Source organism: Argopecten irradians, chromosome 16 (genome assembly GCF_041381155.1).
Source record: "Argopecten irradians isolate NY chromosome 16, Ai_NY, whole genome shotgun sequence".
In the NCBI taxonomy this organism is placed as follows: domain Eukaryota; kingdom Metazoa; phylum Mollusca; class Bivalvia; order Pectinida; family Pectinidae; genus Argopecten; species Argopecten irradians.
The window spans coordinates 31483877-31505587 of NC_091149.1; the positions used below are offsets into that span (position 1 = coordinate 31483877).

At 35.6% G+C, this 21711-nt stretch overlaps 2 protein-coding genes across 2 annotated transcripts in view; one reads left to right on the forward strand and one right to left on the reverse strand.

Annotated features, from left to right (window-relative positions):
* LOC138311220 (myb/SANT-like DNA-binding domain-containing protein 4) overlaps positions 1-21711 on the forward strand; it is a 99444-nt gene that overhangs the window by 44028 nt on the left and 33705 nt on the right. The gene's annotated exons all lie outside the window — the stretch shown is intronic.
* Positions 51-11685, reverse strand: LOC138310793 (uncharacterized). The gene is made up of 4 exons (XM_069252118.1): positions 11668-11685; positions 1557-1973; positions 1174-1377; positions 51-891 (listed from the first exon to the last, which is right to left on the reverse strand). Exons 1-4 carry the CDS (start codon positions 11683-11685, stop codon positions 424-426), a joined length of 1107 nt encoding a protein of 368 aa, XP_069108219.1. The 3' UTR covers positions 51-423.

Consider the following 21711-nt stretch of genomic DNA (forward strand, 5'->3'; position numbering starts at 1 on the left):
AATAACTACACATATGGAATCAAACTAACACTACTTAGATTGCTGGATATATGGCAATTTACTGAATATCTATTTTGCAACTAACTACATTTTACATGTATGAAAATAAACAAAATACCTAGATTTAAGAACAAAATGCCAATACTGAAGATCAATTTTGCCACTAACTACATTTTACATGCATGAAATTAAACTAATATACCTAAATTTTGGAACAAATGCCAATACTAAATTTGAATGTTGCTACTAACTACATTTTACATTTATGAAATATAGTAAAATACTAAGATACACATATATCAATACTGAATGTGTACTGTAATTGTCACTAACTACTTGTATAATAAACAAACTAAACTAATAAGATTTTAGAACAATTGGCACTGTTTGAAAGAAAAACAGTTTTTCTCTTCTTTTTCAGTCTCAATTGGTTCGTTTGCAGACAACATTTCTCATGGCATTGCTTTGGATGTTGCATCTGACTTCAATAGGAAGAAGAGCGAAGAACTTTTCATAGATGTCATCTCTGTCCAGACCAACATCTGGTAGTTTGTTTTTAGCCACAAATATCTTTTGTATTTCTGGCTTAAAAATGGAAAGTTTCTTTGTAGAAGTTCCCAAATCCAGAAGAACTGTGGCACGCGCATACCAGTTGGTGTGACTTGCCCCAAATTTGTCATTGCAAGAGGGACAGCACATTACGTAGTTTCCTTGCAATATTGTGTTTAACTTCTTGTTGTGGCACGAAGGCTTGGGGCATGCCAGATATGGATCCACATCAAATAATGCTGTAATTGTGCCACTGAATACTCCTTCCTCTTCAAAATCTTCATCCTTGTCATCTTCACTATTTTCTGTCAGTTCATCTAATTCTTCATCATGATGGAGTATCTTAAAAAAATATGCATGTGTTTTTAAAACATGTAACTAGTGTGATAACTTAGCTCTTCCAAACACAAGCAAACTACTTTACACATTATATAAAAAGGTTATAGTTATACACAGGCCAATGCTGCCTTTAGTTTCATTATAAGATAAATGTATTTACTACTAAAAATATAGTTATCCTATATATTACTTGATACCTTAATAATTGACTTCTGCTTTTTTATTGCGAAATCTTATATATATATTTTAATTTGTCTTAACCACCCAATATATCAGGATATTTACTTCACTCTGTCCATCTCTGACAGTGGTCAGTCTTTTTTTGCCTTGATATAGCCTCACTCTGCATTTTTTAAAGTGCACCAGCAGCTGACCCACAGAATATTGTTGTACGTCATCTTCCCACACAGCCAAAGTAGCTGCTCCAGAACCATCCCTTATCTTCAGTTCCTGATAAGGGATTTCCCTTCTTGATGAAACAGGGGACACCTGAAAAGTACAAGCTCAATCAATAGTACTGTAGTTAATATAATTCAATATATGCTAACATTATCTGTATCTTTATTGAATGTATCCTTGATCCTGCTCACTGCACAGTGTATTTACAACAGATATAAGTTTTGACATATATATTTCATTAAAATAGTTTTGAATGTTTTAGTACCAACCTTGACAACTTTTCCTTTGACTGATGCATATGTCTTATCAGGTGATGATAGTGCAGATGAAATTGGCTGGAGCATGACTTGCTTGTTTCCAAATAGTTCAGGTGTCTCCTTTATAATGGCATCTGGTACTTCAAAACTTTGTGTCCTTGCTACCTCTGTCCGGGAAGTAACAGCCAAATAGTTGTCTTTCGTCAATGCATTAAACAGTAAAACTGCAGTTTCTTTCTTAAACTTGCTTGTGTTTTTCAATCCATACACTGTAGCAGAGATCGAGCCAGAAGTGTCTCCCAGAACAACTGACATCTTTTCAAGTCCAGCAGACTGAGTACTGACGTCTCCTACTGAGAGGACCATTGCTTTCAGAGTAACATTTGTGCCCGGGGCACTAGCCTTGACTTCACTGATAGTTTGTATGATCTGAAACATTCACATCAACGCTATATATCAATATATATTTACAAAAAAATACACAAATATGCTCTTGCTTTTATATACATTTCTTTTGATTAAACTTTGCAGAAGAAAACTTGCATGTAAAAGTGTGTTTGGGAATGGCAGATTTAAGACAATGATTGATTGATATGGTGTTGCAAAGTATACAAAATTTGAATACTAGCTTGTACTGTATTAGTAATTATATCCATGTCACATCCTATAAACTATTTTTGTTCTCTTTCATGCAAATTGTTGTATTCTCTCAGTGGTTTTAATGGCGGACATATCTTTTGATGGTTAAAAGCCAACAGGTAAAGATATTGTTTTCACTCTACTCAATGCTACATAAGCCATGCCATTTTCAAATATATCATTTCCTATTGATATTGCTGCTATGTCTAAAGATGCACCTTGCACTTTATGTATTGTTGCTGCCCATGCTAGTATTATTGGAAATTGTTCCCTTATCAATATTCTACCCGAATAATAAAACTCTTGACAGAGTGGTTGAATAGCTATAGCGTTGTACTGATGAGACACCTTTAAAACACCACCAATACTTTCATCATCCAATTTTATGTATACTGTGTTCACTAAACCAGTATTTGGATCTTTTATTATTTCTTGAACAAATCCAAGCGCGCCATTTACCAACCCATTTTCAGTGTAAATATTTCTTATAAGCGTCACTCTTGTAAATTTTGAAATACGCAAGATATTACAAAGACCACCAGCATTTCTATCATCACTTGGAATTAAATCTTCTGGTACATCATAAGAGTGCTTCCTTTGTAAGTCATTTTGTGAAAAGTAATGAATAGCAGGAATTTTAACTACGTCATCACTGATCAAGTTTTGCATCTTGTCATTATGTTCTACAACTTGTCTTACAGTAGGAAATAAATGCAAAACTGTAGTTATGTTATGTGGAATTGGATAAATAATTCGAGTCTTTGACAATGAAATATCCTCTTTTTTCAGCAACCCTACCCTGGCTCTATTAAGTAATCGAGCAAATGAACTATTACAATTTTGGCGAACATTTTCTGTTAAAAATACAGTTTTGAAATTCGACCAAAGGTATCTGTTCTCAAATACATAATGTCCTTTTACAGACCGAAGTTGTAAAAGATCTCCAACCAAGATGACATTTATTCCACCAAAAAATTCTGTATTATCTTTAATACTACAGAGGCGTTTATGGACAAATTCAAACTGTCTAGAGCTTACCATTGAAATTTCATCAATAACCAGAGTATGGATACCTTGATATAATGTGCGCAATTTCTTTAAAGATTTCCCCGTTAACTCAAAGAATGTAGGTTGAAATGCACTGTGTAAAGTATTGCCACGTACATTTCTAGCTGCTGTTCCTGTTGGTGCACACACTAATACAGGGGATTTACCTAACTGCATGCTAGTGCAATGATTAAGCCAATCAACAATTAAATTTGTCAAGAAGCTTTTCCCTACTCCAGCACCACCAGTTATGAACAAAAGTAACTGAGAACTAAATCTCTTTTTGTAATGATCCATTATAGTTTTCATAACACTTCTTTGACTACCTTTTAACTTTTCCAGTTTCAATTCAAGTTCATTTCTTGAAAGATAGCACACCTGCAATTCATGTATATGTTGGGTGTCTGTAATGTGATTCACAGAATTGTTGTCATTGACATCAAAACAATCTACACATTCTGAGTCTAATGGTATAGAGATGTTGGCACTCTCTTCTTTGTTTATTTCATCATCAGCAAAATTGGAACTTGAAGCCAATTCAACTCTTGAATAGTGAATAAATCTCAATGCATTTTCAATTTCCTCTATCAATGCATGAGAATACAAATATTTAATATCTATATTACTTTTCTTTTCATAAAATGCATCTCTAGCACTATCATAAAGACTACCATCTGGTGATCTTAACAAATCATCTCCATTTTCAAAAGGTATATATGACATCAGTAGACTGTAAAAATAATCATCTGTTGCAATTGACAGCTTGGGAAGTCTTATCACAACTGCTTTCTTTCTTTTTCTCATGCAAACATGTTCAAAGGTGATTTCAATTTTATTCTTTCTAACCTAGATGAGTTTGGGGATTTATCAGAGAGTTGACATTTAACAAACCACCGTGTAAATTCATACAAACAAACTGTGTGTAAGCATGCTGGTCTAGCTTTGTAGTAGTCAATTAGATTGTTATGAAAGATGTCTGTACTTTTCTCATCAAGCTCTTCTCTATCTTTCTTTGATTTTAACACTAGAAATCTTTTCCTTGGTGGTTCAGTATTCAATGATAAAACAGTCCTTGAAGAAAATATTAGATTAAGGTCATTAAGCAGTCTGTATGCTGCTTCCTGTGCACTAAGTTTTCTGGTTTTTAGAATACATGATCCTATTCTTAACATACGTGTTCGTTGATTTACTGTCCTATCCATGGATGAAAGTAGTGAAGAAAGAGCAAATTTTAAATCTTCTGGCTCTGATTTACATAAATATGCACAAACATAATAGGCAGCTGCTTTACTATTTCCAATCACTTGGATATCCATATTTGCTTGCCAATTTTCTAGAATAATCTTATCGTATGCATTTATGTACGCATCCCTCTCACCCAATCTGATTAAAATACAGATCCTTATTATCACTACGTTTGAAATGAGGATCTGAGAAAATCCCAAAAGGGGTCATGTCCAGGTGACCTTTGAAAATAGCCAATCAAATTGCTACTTGCAAAATTTTGACAGTGAATTTCAGGGACGAAATATTTTGAAAAAAACTGTCAGAATTATTTTGGTTTACGTAGTCATCTCGCCCAAAGAGCACAATAAAGCTAATTGTATAAGTATACTGGGACGAAATATCGTTTTTGATGGATGTGACAAGGTGTAGAAAATGTATCCGATATGAAGACCACGTGGTATAAAGGTCATCTGGACGTGACCCCCTATGGGATATTGTCAGATCCTTCATATAACGGAGTGGGTATAAGGATCTCCATTTTAATCAGATTGCCCTCTTACCACGTTTTGTTTCATAAAAAAAAACGACTTTTTAAATTCTCAGACCCCAAATCTAAATTACTTAGTAATTGCATTCTGAAAAAGGAAATCCAAACCTACATCAACCAGACTTTCTAAGACAATAATCAGAATGATAATGTGTTTGAAATTTCTTTGCAAGAGGACACTGTGATGAATTTGTACTAATCACTTTATCAGAGGGACGATGGTCCCAAACCACGGATGACCATATTTGTAAAAGTATTTAAATGAGTATTTGAGAGACTGTATCTCATTGGTGGACCAATAAAAAAACTACAGTACCCGCTCCCGGTTTTGAATAACATCGATCACCTCCATATTGCCTACGCTTCGTAGTATGCCTAGAATGAGGATAGCATCAAAACATCTTACGTTATGCCATTAGCCATGCCTGTATCAACAGCTAGCCAAGCGTTAATTCGTTGAACAGAAGGTAAGCGATTGAAACAGTGTTTCGAAATCCCTGTACTTTGATTGTAAAATTGTGAGTGTATCCGAAGTGGCAGCCATTTTTTTTGCTCTGCTTAAATTAGTTACCTTCACTGGCCAACGTATAAAGGACGGGACTTGACACACGTGTGTAACGAAGCTGCGGTGCGCTTCGTTGCTATATTTTCCGGAAATTATATTAACCGGGACTTTGGCGGGAATTTGCTGTGCACGAGATCTCGGGACTGCGCCGAGGCTTTCAGTTTTTCTACCGGGCCTTGAGAGGTGAGCGTTGTGTTTTTGAATCCCATGTAATTTATATATATTTGTCGCCCATCCTTTCCCTAATTTGCTGTTATCGTATAGTATGGAAATGCATCAACATTACTGTGTGTGTATTTTTCGCTGTCAGTCGATATTTTTGCTATATTTTTGAGGTTGAAGTACTTGTGAAATTGTGCAATGTCGGACTTGGCATGTCTCGCTTTTAGACGGGTTTCGATAGTATTTAAAAGTCTTCACTCTTGTGTTGAGAGCCGTTGGTAGGCTGGAAAAGAGTGGGAGCCTCCTGTGTTGAGTTTCGGGGTTAACCGTTAAGGAGATATTTTGAGAATCTTCGCTGGAGAACGGTGTTTGTGAAATTGGAGGTTAAACTATCGATAATCGGCCCGGTGTGTAGCGCCACGTGCTCGGTCTTTCATTGATGGGTAGGAGTTAATTCTGATAGCGAAAACGTTAGAATATTAGCAGCAAAATTGTCCATTTCACAGTACTTCCCACTGAGCCACGCGGGTATTTTCTTGTTGTCACCTTTACACATGTTAAATATTAATAAACTGTTAAATGAATTTGATGTCGTCCATTGTCCATACTCACTAGTACCTTTGAATATTGTAGCGAGACATAGGAATCTGCAAGCTAACGCGGCAGTCGAACCCAGAGCAAAACAAATTAATTGTATCATTCTTACTCTACGCTAATGACTCCGGTCGTAGCGAAACAAGTCGTTACAATTTGGCGCCCAACGTGGGGCCCTAATTAATTAATTTGAATTTTTGATTGTTGACTTACTTGCTCGGTTATTTACTACGCGTTGTGACTAGTCCTTGTGTTTGTGAAATTTAAACAGGTGAACTGTTTACGTTTCGGTTGAGTGGTTACGCTTGTGTGTATAATTTCTCAGGTGTGAGCTATTTATAGCTTGCACTGTGTTTCTCTATTGTATTCTAGATTTAGTCTGGTTAGCTTGATTGACGAAACTTGTGTAGGCGTGTAACCTTAGTACTAGTGGGAATATGGACAGTGCGGATTTGGTTAATGAAATCGAGGCTTTACAAGCCCGTATACACACTTTAACTGCAGACATAGGGGCTCATGGGGGAAGTCGTGCAACAGGACATAGGGGAAGGATGGGCGGCAGTGTCACTAGGGAGGCCACTCTTGCAGGGGGACCCCAGGGGAATTTGGCCGTGCTTATACACCCACGAGGGGTAGTTCCTCGAGGGCGAGCCCTGATTTAGTTAAACCAATTGTGACACCAGAATCGTACAATGGCCATGGGAGTTATCGCGATTGGTTCACGCATTTCGACACATGTAGGAATATTAATCGCTAGCCTGGAGGCCCTACCCATAATTCCTAGCGGTCCGCTAGGAATTATGGGTAGGGCCTCCAGGCTATATTAATCGCTGGACAGACCAGCAAGCATTCAATTTCTAGCAGTTAAATTAAATGGGTCCGCGTTAAGGGTATTTTCTGATTTGTCTCCATATGAGAGGCAGGATTATGATACTGTCACGACAGCCCTTAAGGAGAGATTTGACCCAGATAGGGATACAGGAGTATTTTGGGCACAGTTACGGGGTCGAACGCGAAAGAAGGGTGAATCACTTGCTGCTGTGGCTGGCCATATCCAACGGTTAACATGTAGGGCTTATCCTGAGGTTGATTCCTCGACCAGGGGCATGTAGATAGGACTGTAGGTATAATTGTAGTTAGTTAGGGAGAAGATCCAGGTGGTTGGGGGTGTCTCTGGTGGTAAGAGTTGATATGACCAACACCTCGAGATAACCCTAACAAGGACTTCTCCTATTCAAAATTGTTGGGGTGGGTGTTTTTGGCTGTTAGGTATTCTGGCCACTGTGGGGACTATGGTTCTGGTGGTTAGAGTTGATACGACCAACACCGGGGTCTTGTACTCACGTGGTCAGACTTAATTAGTTTGGGAGGGAGCTATATAAGTAACGGAAAAAGTCTCTGGTCGACCCAAAATTTTCATTCGAGTTGGGTTAACTAAAATCATAAGAGTGGCTTCCCCAGTCTTGTAGGATCGTTTAGGGCCCGGTGGAAAACTTTGTTATGTTAATTGTATGTTTTTGTGTTTGTGTACTTTTTTTCCCATAATGTCATATTTTTTTCCTTTTGTTCTAAAGTCGTGTAAAAAGGAGGTGGTGTCCAAGGCAGAAAGAAAAAAATTATCTATGGGTACTTTTCTGATTTTGGAATTGTCTAAAAGTATAAAGGAAATTTAACTTGGTTAAAAGACTCTTGGGACATTGTTCTGGTTTTTTTATATAAATGCTGGAATCTTGTGAAACCCACAAGGTTAATGACAGCAAGGGATTATTACGTTTATCTATAATCTTAAAGTTTTCGTGTACGGAGTTCCGGGACATGGAGCTTAAACTTTTTCTGCCTTGGAAAATTATTCAACTCTCTAAGTTATGTTTGGTGGTGTCTAACTTTGCACAGTGGAAGGTGTAACGCGTGCAAATATATATGTTAGGGGTAAAATCAATTGCTGATTGATGTCCATTTCATAATAACAATTATTATGGTCTCACCATTGTAAAACTCGACAACATCTAATATACATTTATTGCAAAAGTAAGCAAGGGTGCCTGTTACAATTCTTTTAGCACCCATTTCTGCGCTGAAATTCTCCAGTCTGCTCCGAGGTCACTTGGCATTGTACATACGTCAGGTGGTAGTACAATATATATATATACGAGGCATCTGCAGTTGATTGCTAGGGCTGTAAAACAAGTATACAAAGAGAAAGAAATACAAAAGAAAAGGAATGAAAAAACAACCATGCCCTAAGCTATATATATATATAATCACTACTAAACAGAAGTGATTGATGTACTCGTAGAGAAAATAAGTGATATTACAGGTGAGCTGAGTATTGAAGTTTGCTAGCCACCAGCTACTACCTATACCAAGGGCACATAACTCATGTGACTCTCTGAGCTGTCTAGGGGTTTCATAGCTTAACTAAACTACATTTAATACAACAGTATAGTGAATGTTTTCGGGTACGTACCGGTGGTGTTACGAAATAAAGATGTAATAATTAAATATCTGGGGGAAAAAACCATAAAGATAAATAAAAGATAAGGAAATACTTGTGTAATTGGTTGAAAATGAAAATACGTAGATTTGTACAGGATTGCTTGATCAAATATAATGCTTTCATTGTTTAAACCTTACTAGCATTGTGGTTATTCAGCAAGAATATCAATGTTGAACATCTTAGGGATAATTAATCGGTGATACTTGTACATGTTCTATACTTGTGATGTGATATAATAATATTGTGTACTGGCATTGGGATGATTGTTATCCTTTTAAATCCCAATACCACTTCAGGATAATTGTTATATAGAGAGTCCACCTCCTTTGTTTTTTTGGTACCTTGTTGTACAATTGTTTTGTTTTGTTTTTTTGTTGTTGTTGTACATGTTATGATGGAGATTTTGGCCAGTGAGGAACAATTGAAGGATAATGAGTTAATGACATGTTCTAGCTCCTGTTTAGAATGGCCGCGGTATGTTGATGCAGTTCTCACATTATTTTTTTTTCGCGCAGTAAGTTGTTAGTGGCTGCGGGTCGCATCCTGTCTAGGTGGTGGGGGGACAATATAGGTAGTTTTTTTTTTCTTTTTCCTTAGCTGACGTTTCCTTATTAAGGCATGTTTGTCTTTGTGCAAAATTTTGGAATTTTATTTTTTTTCCCTTGGATTACCTCCCTTTATTAAGAGATGTTTGATTTTGTGAACTTAAGGTTTTTCTTTCCTTAAATTACCTCCCCTTGATAGGTTCTTTAAAATTTAGTTTGTTTTTTTTCCATTCTATTTTTATTCTAGTTCGAGTTCGTGAACTGGATACTTCCAAATTCGAAATTTGTGCATCTTGCTTTTGGCTTTAAATGTTTCAACTTTTGTTAGGAACTTTTTGGTTTATTTTTTTTCCCAAATTGTCTCCCTTGGATCAGTTTTACGGCTACGGGTCGCAGCCTGTCTAGGTGGTTGGGGGGTATGTAACGAAGCTGCGGCGCGCTTCGTTGCTATATTTTCCGGAAATTATATTAACCGGGACTTTGGCGGGAATTTGCTGTGCACGAGATCTCGGGACTGCGCCGAGGCTTTCAGTTTTTCTACCGGGCCTTGAGAGGTGAGCGTTGTGTTTTTGAATCCCATGTAATTTATATATATTTGTCGCCCATCCTTTCCCTAATTTGCTGTTATCGTATAGTATGGAAATGCATCAACATTACTGTGTGTGTATTTTTCGCTGTCAGTCGATATTTTTGCTATATTTTTGAGGTTGAAATACTTGTGAAATTGTGCAATGTCGGACTTGGCATGTCTCGCTTTTAGACGGGTTTCGATAGTATTTAAAAGTCTTCACTCTTGTGTTGAGAGCCGTTGGTAGGCTGGAAAAGAGTGGGAGCCTCCTGTGTTGAGTTTCGGGGTTAACCGTTAAGGAGATATTTTGAGAATCTTCGCTGGAGAACGGTGTTTGTGAAATTGGAGGTTAAACTATCGATAATCGGCCCGGTGTGTAGCGCCACGTGCTCGGTCTTTCATTGATGGGTAGGAGTTAATTCTGATAGCGAAAACGTTAGAATATTAGCAGCAAAATTGTCCATTTCACAGTACTTCCCACTGAGCCACGCGGGTATTTTCTTGTTGTCACCTTTACACATGTTAAATATTAATAAACTGTTAAATGAATTTGATGTCGTCCATTGTCCATACTCACTAGTACCTTTGAATATTGTAGCGAGACATAGGAATCTGCAAGCTAACGCGGCAGTCGAACCCAGAGCAAAACAAATTAATTGTATCATTCTTACTCTACGCTAATGACTCCGGTCGTAGCGAAACAAGTCGTTACACGTGCATCATTCTACACATATCTTGTCTCAGGAACACATGCTCCTATATTGCAAATAACAATGTCAAACTGAAAATATACACTGCACTTACTAGGTTTAATCATATAGTGAAGTAATACATGAATTTGTTGTCAGCTAGATCCCTAATTGGACATATTCGTGTGTAAAAGGAGCGGGTCGGTGTGACTTGTAAATAGTGTTAAATACGGTCTCTGTCACTCAGCTAACGGAGCATGCTTCTTTGGCTCAGTCGGTAGAATCGTAGATTTCCACCCCGGAGACCCGGGTTCGATTCCTGTTATTTGTGTTCTACTTTCACTTTCAATCTGTTATCTCTCTTCTCATTGGCTACTTTAAATTTCTGTTCTCTATTCTCATTGGTCTTTTCTGGTATAAATTCCGACTTTCTGTTTCTCTCGAGTAGTCTGGACAAAGCTCCGAGAGCTGGTCAGACTCTCTTTCTCCTTTCTTTCTGTCTATTTCCTGACTTGTTCGCACGTGAGGTGGGTGTGTTGTTCCTCTGTTCTATTTGTAATATGTGTCCGTGTGCACAGGGACCTGGCACGATTTTTTTAAACTAACAGTATACATATATATATATATTATAGTATCAAGGGTATGAACTCGGCTGTCGAGAAAAACATACCTATTTTTTAAAACCGTGATTATTTTAATAAATGGGTTCTATACAACATTGACGGATATCTTATATTAAAGAGAAATAATCTATCTTTCCATTGAGTGCTTGATGGACAAAGTTGACCAAGTATTGGCGAAGTTATGGCTTGATGAATCGGGAAATTTACGAAAAATATGCTAGGTAGACATTTCCCTGTCCGGTCAAAATGTCGTCTCGGCTCTAATATTAATGGGCACCTCAAAAACCAAGCCAAAATCACAAAATCTACGCTTGTGGTGGTAAACAGTACCCATAACTGTGTTCATCCACAATCTCCTTTGGAGGTGTCATGACCCGTACTTTGTAGAAACTCCATTTAAACATCGTGTAGCTCACTTACTTTAACCGTCACCGCCATGTTCCTTTGTCCTTCGGAACGCTTCTCGAGTTTACCCACAAGCACAACATTACATAATTTGCATAATGTAGTCACAATATGTAAAGTCGAGAAGCGTTCCGAGAGACCGCCGAGTTCATACCCTTGATACTATAATATATATATGTATAGTATTGGTTAAAAATTTTCGTGCCAGGTCCCTGTGTCCGTGTGTGTGTGTAGTCTCTCATAGACCAATCAACGCGTAATTTCTTAAGCGGCCTTAAAACACCGTGTCAAAGGTCATAGGGGAAAAACCGCTTATATCATTACAAAATTTTGCATGGCGGCCTACGTAAGAAATCTAACTAGGTGCAAGATTTTATAAGACACAACCGTTAAACTGCTTTGAAAACATAAACAAACAGCTGTAAAAAGAACTAGGTACATGTGAGCTGTCCTACGCAACTTAATATCGATAGATTTTATATCATTTTCTTGATTTTGGCAGCGTAAACGAGCCCATACTCTCAAACACGTGTTTCTCGATGCAGTGCCAGTGGTGTGTCTTCAATCCAGCGACATTGACGCAATGCATTACATCTAAATCTTTTGCTAATTGCTCAAAAATATATCATATATATATATATATATATATATATATATATATATATCTATATCTATAGGTATTATTCTTCAGTTACAAAAGTTACTTACTTTCCACCATTACTACCATTGAAATGTTTGAGCTTTCAATTTTATTTTAAATTAAAAATATAAAAGTTAATTAATTGCATCCCGAAAAAATTCCGTGGCACTATATCCTATATGGAATGAAGTACTGATTGCACATGCAACAAAGGCAAAATCAATTATTTTATATTATTTTTTGTGTTAATTAGACATATGTATACTTGATTAAATATTGTTCAAATGATGAATATCATTTATGCTCTGTTGGCGATGGAAGTCATTGAAGTCACTATTTTTTTAAAATTTCATCGGGGTGTAAAAGAAATTTTGTTTGCAAACTGTGTGAATCCGCGTAGTGAATTCTCACAAAAGTTTGCAAACAAAATTTATTTCATAACCCGATGAAATTAAAAAATAGTGACTTCAATGCTTATAATTAATTTTTCAGGGTACTTTATAAAATGAAATACATTTACACGTACGATTGATTTTTCCAAGGATTTTTTTTTGTCAAACCAATACGCAACGCAAATGTTTAATTGTGACGTCACGACAACGTCGGATTTCCGCGCCATTTCCGGAATGAAAAAAATGAATAGGCCAATCAGAATGCCAAAATCAAAGAAAAATTAATTATTACTTAGACAAGCGCAATATATAGAATGAAAGGTTGGAATTTATTAGATCTTGGATGGTTAATAAATGAATATAATTAGAGATGGAACCTGTCAAAAAGGATGCGTTCTTATTAGACTTCACTCTGTAAACTAGGTTTAGAGATTTTTTTTAAAAATTTTTGTAATAACATGTACGTTTAGTGATAAGTTATTAGTTTTTAGGCTACTTGAATTCCATTCATAGTTATTAGGAGATTAGGAATTTAAACAAAAAATGTAAGAACTGAATACACTCGGGCGATAATGAAAAGTCGATAAGATTTGTTGCATCGTCATTTTTCACTAATTGTCGGTTGATATTTCCTGTATTGGTTGGATTATCTCACGTAATGTGCTTGTGTTGCGTGTTTAAAAATGATGATGAGTTTATGCAAATAATATCAAACCCATTTCAAATTCAAAACATTTATTGCGCAAAGATTGACACCGAAACACGTGAAACTAAGATTTTTTTCCCACGCATATTCTGTAAATATCTAAATATAAGGAAGATTAAGATGAAGTCTTTTGTTAGGAATTCGCATCATTATGTAAGTGTTATATTGTAAGGTAAATATCAGTACTTTCAATCACTACCTGTATACAAGAATCGATCTATGACATCGTGCGTACTAATGTCTTAAAACTCTACAAGTTCGAACCTACCTGCTCGACACTCGTATATCGAAGCGATATCGGAAACGGATCAAAACATCGTTGCCGTACTAGGTGCACTACAGTATAAATGTTCCTTTAAGGATGTCGCAAGACAAATTTCATGCCTTTCGAATCATCATTTGTGATTTTTTTCAGTGGTTTAGTGTTTTGATGAGGGAAATGATCCCACCTCATTGAGTTGGTAATGTCGTTATCCGTGTCTTTGTTAACACCGTTAAGATTGTTGTGGTGACAAGAGTGATACCACCAGCCACCTTTGTTCACCATGGCACAGTTGCCAGATTGTTGTCTCGATCATTGTCGAAGGTTGTGAAGCGATAACCGTTGTGGTGACCAGACCAAGGGCGTCGTCTTTAAATTGAAAACATGAAAAATGAGGAAATCAGCACGAAGAGTAGCATACCTAGTTTACCTCGGTATCTATGGCCGAATGCTTCAGTGAGACAGCTTTATAAATAGGGAAGGGGTTTGCTGTTTTGTTTGATTAATTAACGTCCTATTAACAGCCAATTTAATGTAAAGACGGCCTCCGTGTATGCGATGGCGTGTGTGTAATACAAAGTGCGTGTTTTGGGAGATTGCGGTATTCTTCTTCCATAGTGGAACTGTAGCCCTTTTTATAGTGCTATATCACTGAAGCGTGCTGCCGAAGACACCACCAGGTCACATTATACTGACAATGGGCGAACCAGTCGTCCTAATCCCTGTGTAATAAGCACTAAGCAGGAGCAGAAACTACCATTTTTATAGACTTTGGTGTATCTCGTTCAGAGTACGGAACCCAGAAACTACCACTTTTATAAACTTTGGTGTATCTCATTCAGAGTACGGAACCCAGAATCTACCACTTTTATAGACTTTGGTGTATCTCGTTCAGAGTACGGAACCCAGAAACTACCACTTTTATAGACTTTGGTGTATCTCGTTCAGAGTACGGAACCCAGAAACTACCACTTTTATAGACTTTGGTGTGTCTCGGCCAGAGTACAGAACCCAGAAACTACCACTTTTGTGTGTCTCGGCCAGGGGACAGAATTGGGAAGGAGTTTTACAAGGATTATCTATAACAGTAAATAGAAACAATAAAAACATCATGAAAACAGTACGGAAATAACTATTAGAGGGGGGCACAACAATACCAATCGTGCTTTACCTTCAATATTTTTATTCAGTGCAAACGCATGTGTAATCTAAAACTTATCTTTTATTTGCCGAAATGTTTATCTTAATGTGTGGTAGTAAATGTTTCTGTCAAAATGCACTCATTGCTGTGCAGCATAAAAATTATATATTTTCCTGCAACATATGTTTACCTGACACATTACCTGAGAACCCTCATACTGACAGTTTGTAGTATTCATGCTCGCTTGCCACCTTGAACGTCGTGTGCTCGGCGTAACCTTTGTTCCTTCTAGCACCACACGTAGAACCATCTTACACTTTGTTAGCCAGTATATGTTGTCGTTACCTTTATTAAAACAGAGAAAATGCTCAATACATATTGGTTTGTTTACAATAACATTAGGTCTGAGAAATGCAGACGTAGGGATGAAATAGAAAAACTGCTTACGGTTTGTTCATTTCATTACCTTTATCAGTTATTCACGAAATGTTTAATAAAGTTATCCTCAAAGTTTTTGTTGTTAACTGGTGTGTATTGGTTAGATGGATATTTTAAATGACGCGCGTCACGTTGAAATATCTGTCCAAAAATGTATTTTAGACACTAGTAAACAACAAAAAAATAAAAGCATTCCTTAAACATGTACTTATATTTCAACCGACAATTTCTTTTAAATTTAATATTCCGATAAAATAGTATTGCGTGTGTGGAGTTCGAGATGCGTATTTTAGGAGACGGGTATATTCGTGTTTCGTAGTGTCGTTAGCAGTATTCTTCCGTGATATAGCAATATATGAAGAGCAACGGCTCCAATTTACAAGAAGACACAACACGAATATTCCGCAGTCTTCCAAAACACGCACTTAACATACAACACCCCATACATGGGAGGTCGTCCTTAAATAACCCTGGCTACTAAATGAAATAGTGGTTCCAACATTCAAATATCAAAATCCAAGATGGTTGCATGTGGGTATTGATAGATCGGTTCCAAAATGCATTATGCACAACAAGGGTCTTAGGAAAAAACTACGTTTGAGATCGGGCATTTAAGTACTTCTTGAGAAACAGCTGTAACATTTCAACTATAAATATACTAGATGGCGACCTTTGGGCCATCTTGTTCATAAATCGGCCCCAAAATGCAAGATGCACAACTAGAGTCCTAGTCCTAAATTTAATATTCCGATAAAATAGTATTGCGTGTGTGGAGTTCGAGATGCGTAATTTAGGAGACGGGTATATTCGTGTTTCGTAGTGTCGTTAGCAGTATTCTTCCGTGATATAGCAATATATGAAGAGCAACGGCTCCAATTTACAAGAAGACACAACACGAATATTCCGCAGTCTTCCAAAACACGCACTTAACATACAACACCCCATACATGGGAGGTCGTCCTTAAATAACCCTGGCTACTAAATGAAATAGTGGTTCCAACATTCAAATATCAAAATCCAAGATGGTTGCATGTGGGTATTGATAGATCGGTTCCAAAATGCATTATGCACAACAAGGGTCTTAGGAAAAAACTACGTTTGAGATCGGGCATTTAAGTACTTTTTGAGAAACAGCTGTAACATTTCAACTATAAATATACTAGATGGCGACCTTTGGGCCATCTTGTTCATAAATCGGCCCCAAAATGCAAGATGCACAACTAGAGTCCTAGAGGAACCTATTTATGAAATTTGAGAAATATCCATTGAGACCTTTCTGTGAAATTACGTTTACAAACTTCAACTTTCAAAATTTCGGCCATCTTGTTCATCGATCGATCCCCAAATGCAATATGCACAAAAGGGAAAAACTACATATGGAATTTGAGACAGATCCCTTTGGTACTTTCTGAAAAAATTGTTAATTGACTGAAGGACTGACGGACAACGGACGAAAGGAGATATGCTAATGGTGGGCTAAACATCAAATTGAAAATTTGACATCGTAGTTATCATTTCATGGTCATGCAAAGAATAGCGGTAAAATACAGCGTTAAATACTTTTACATTTGATTAAATTTGTCACTACACGACGCAATATGAAGATCTAAAAAGTTATCCAATAATTCCGAAGAAAAAAGTTTTTTTTTTATTTATTTTTTTTTATTTTCAAAAAGCAATTGTCTTTATTTATAGCATATTGCCATAAAAATATGTCACAAAATGAAACTTCTATTGTTTGTAGAATGTTTTAAACACGAATTTGAAATTAAAATCATATAAAAAATTATTGAATCAAAGTTGTTATTATTATTTTCACAATTGGTGTCAAATAATATCTTTGATTCATAACAGTTCAAAATCAAGCACACCACCATATTAGTTTTACTACCTTTTCATTTTTGGTATGAACCTTTTCCCCAAACATCTCTATTGAAAATATCTCATAACCAATCACATAATTGCATAAGATGCATAATAGACTTACAGTGATTTAATTCATATAAATAAATTTTAATAATTATCTTATTAACACAGTGATTGTAGCCATTACCGAACGTGGTTTTGACCTGTAAGCTGTGAAGCAAAAGTCAAAGCCAAATTCAATACCGGCCACAGGGGTTGGGTTTCCGGAAATATCTTACCGCTTTATAGACTAATTTTAGAAATTATCACGCGCTCCTGCAGGCAGACTACAGAAATGGGACATGTGAGTTTTTACTTTTTATCTTTTTACTAATGCAAACGTAATGTTCTGTATCTGTGCTGAAATTATTTTGAACTGTTTCAAGATATGTGTAATTATGATTAGGCCTATGTCATATCTATTAGGCTGACAGAATGTAAATATGTAACTAGATAATTTAAACACGTGTATGATGAATCAGTGCTCATGACCTTTGGCTTGACTCTTGTCGCCGACAAAAAGGTCAGCGTCACTCTTGTGTGTACCGTATCGTCACACGTATCTAGTATTTTTTGCATTGATAGCTTGGAAATCAAATTAAACTAAACGTTATGACATTATACAAACACATAGGAGTACAAAGCATTGATAGCTTGACAATCGAATTACGTACTATGCCATTATACAAACATATACAAGTGCGTACAAAGTATTGACAGTTTTAAAATCAAATTACATGTTATGACATTACACTGATCAAACACATTAGAGTACAAAGCATTGATAGCTTGGAAATCATTACATGTTATGACATTATACTGATCAAACACATAAGATTACGAATTAAACAAAGCATCGAAATCGAAATACACATAAGAGTACAAAGCATTGATAGCTTGGAAATCATTACATGTTATGACATTATACTGATCAAACACATAAGATTACGAATTAAACAAAGCATCGAAATCGAAATACACATAAGAGTACAAAGCATTGATAGCTTGAAAATCACATAAGACATAACAGCACAATTGCAACTTGAGCAACCATTTACAAATGTTGCTTCTTAGATACTTAACATAAAATTGCAATTCATTTTGGTTCTGCCGTTTCTCACTGACCAAAAATGATTTATGATAAATGATAAATGATAATTTACAAAACCTATCAGAACCAAAATAAAGTTGAATTCCTTCAAATGGTGGTCCCTGTTATTTATACCCAAAACAATGGCCTTTAATGATCTGAAAGGATCTTCTAAACTAATTTGGTGAAAATTTGATTTCAATTGTTCCCAAAAATCATCTAGGCACTTGCATTCTATAAAAAATGTAAATTATCATCAATTTTATTACAATGATGACATATATCTGATTCCTCTATACGCCATCGCTTTAGATTTTTTCTGTTCGGAATTAAATTATGTTACTATCAATTTCCATTTGAACATTTTTAATTTATTATCTTTCAAAACTTAAAAAATAAAATCAAAGGTGTCTTCTAGTTCTGTTTGTTCAAATTGGAATTTAGGTTCCCTAAAATTACTTATCAGAGGTTCTACTCCTTTATATTCTATAAATTTGTTGTAAATTGATTTATTGGTTTGAATGATAATACTAATGGTCGCTTCATCATTCCTGTAAACTAAGTTGTTCATTTTATCTTTCCATTTTCTTGGTATAGATAACATTAAATTTGACATTTCGGCAATCCAATTTCAACTGTTTTGACGTTTTGTCAAAACGTGCATGTTGTTTATTTTACCCGTATCATCACACAGGTCTGTCATTGTTATAATCCCACTAACTATCCAACGATGATAAATTAAAGATTTACTTCCCATTTTCATGTTACAATTTCCCCATAAAATTTCTTTATGTACATCCCCATCAGATACTTCTTTACCATTTTCTTTTTCCTGTAATTTTATCCATAATTCTAAAATACTCTTATAGAAAACTATTATATAAAATCTAGGTAGTACACTCCTATTTGAACTTGAATATTTTTCATTCAATAATCTATAAACCCATGAAATTCTCAACATATCTACATGAGATTCTACATCTCTTATTTTCAACCCTCCCTCAGAATAATCTCTAATCATTACCGCACGTTTTACTCTGTCATTTTTATCATCCCAAATAAATTTGAAAATTAGTTGTTCTAATTGTTTTATTCTTTCCGTATTAATATATTGCACTGACGCATAAAACGTTATTTTAGGAATAACGAGCGAATTGGCAATTAGTATTTTTCCTAAAATAGACAGTTTACGTTTATTCCAATTTTTGATCAGATAATCTATCGCGTTGATCATTTTATCCCAGTTTTCTTGATCTGCAATTGTTTTATTTACCCCAAAAATAAACCCCAAGGATTTGACCGTATTTCTTGACATTTTTATTCCTACATTATCTTGTCTGTTTTTGTTCCTACCTAGCCATATTCCTTCCGATTTTTCTTTATTTAATTGTAAGCCAGAAAATTTACCAAATAGCTCAATCTCTTTTATTGCTTTTTTAATATCATTATATTTCATAAATAAAGTTGTATCATCTGCTAGTTGTGTAATCTTCATAGTTTTACCTCTGATTTTCACACCACTGATATCATTATTTTCCCTTATTTTTATCGCCATAATCTCAACTGAGATAACAAAGATCAAACAACTCAATGGACATCCCTGGCGTATTCCTCTCGTTACCTCATACGGACTAGAAATCCAATTATTATTTGATACACAACCATAAATATTTTTATAAAATTTCTGTATTTCATCTAAAATATCCTCATTATCTGTAATTATTTGATTATTTTCATTTAAAACTTTTTAAACTCTTTTCGAGCCCCAGAAAGAATTTTGTATTTCGCTCCCCTTCTAGAAGGTATTGACAACGTGATCTAACCCTCTCCCCTTCGGCTTTATGTTGGTAATAAACTTCTAATTCCCTTTCGATTTTTTCATTTTCTTGTTCACACTCAACTGTACTTGGGAGATCATATTGTTGATAAAGCCCTGCTAATTTTTCTTCGAGATCAAGGACAGACTGTTTTCGGTTTTTATTTCGTTGTTTACAGTATTTGATCGTTGCTTCTTTTATAACCTTCTTCGCTAAATCCCATGTTTGTTGTTTACACAACCTACATGCTTTACTTTTAGTAATACAGTTATTAAAAACAGATTTTATGAGTTCGTTATATTCAGCATCCTTTAAGACACTGCTATTCAGTTTCCAAACTCCCTTACCCCGATTATCCGTTGGTCGGTGGATTTTCATAGATACCTCTACATGGTCAGTCGAGCGTATCTGAGCGGGTCGGAGATCGCACGATTTCACTCTACTGAGATAGGCCTTGTTTACCAACCAATAGTCTAATCTACTGGCCTCTTGCCTATTCCGTCGCCGCCAACTATATTGTAGGACATTTGGATGTTATTTCTCCACGCGTCTACTAACTTAAAATGTTTAATTAGGTCACTTAGACCGAAAACTGGCTTTTTAAAACGTACATTATGATTTCTAGACTTCTGGTCTATAGGTTGAAGTACATCATTATAGTCACCCCTATAAGAAGAGTACCAACACCTACTTCTAACAATTTTTGCTTTAACATTTTGAAAAAAGCGTTTCTAGTATTACAATCATTTGGGGCATATACATTTACCAACGTCAATATTTCTTGCTTTATTTTCAGAGTTAAAATAATATATCTTCCACTCTCTGATTTATATTCATTGATAACTGAGTGGTCCAAATTGTTATTTATAAAAATAGGAACTCCTCGGCTATCACTTTTATAAACATTATGAAAAGCTATGTTATTGTTTTCGTTTTCTATAACAGGAAATAAATCAGCCGTGAAATGTGTTTCCTGTAGGAAAATAATATCACATTTTTGTTTGGTAATATATTGAAAAAAACGTGCTCGTTTTGACGCATCTCTTAAACCTTGAACACTTAGGGTAAGAAGATGCAAACCATTTACACATTTACTCATTTAAAAATATATATCTGCATATTAGTTTTATATACGCATATATATAAAGATATGTGTATATTTGCTTCCTCGTTATATACACACATATTATATATTTTTTATAGAGATATACATTTTCATACCATCTATTTTGGATAGAGATATACTTAATTATACCATATATTTCTATATATTTTTCCACGTATTTAATCACATTGTTGTACATTGCACCGTTGACTATGCACCGTTGACTATGCATGTATCTTTTGATAATTGTTTATATAATCTACTACTGTTTGTGTGGTTGCACCAGTCATACCAGTTATAAACTATATAACCAAGATAGTAGTGGGTGTGCATGATTACATTTCCTAAAGAGTTTATTCAATTAAGGTGGACCCACTTTTTGCTTTTTCTCCTCATCCCTGTTCGGAGGGGTAGGCGGTGTTCTCCCTAAGCATTTTTTTTATCTTTTTTTCCCCACAGTTTTGTTTGGTGTATCTTAAGATTTTTTCCATAAAGTCCTCCAGAGTGAATTGTTGTATTTGTTTAGGTTTTTTGGCCCTTATCTTACCCCGAGCTCCCGCGAC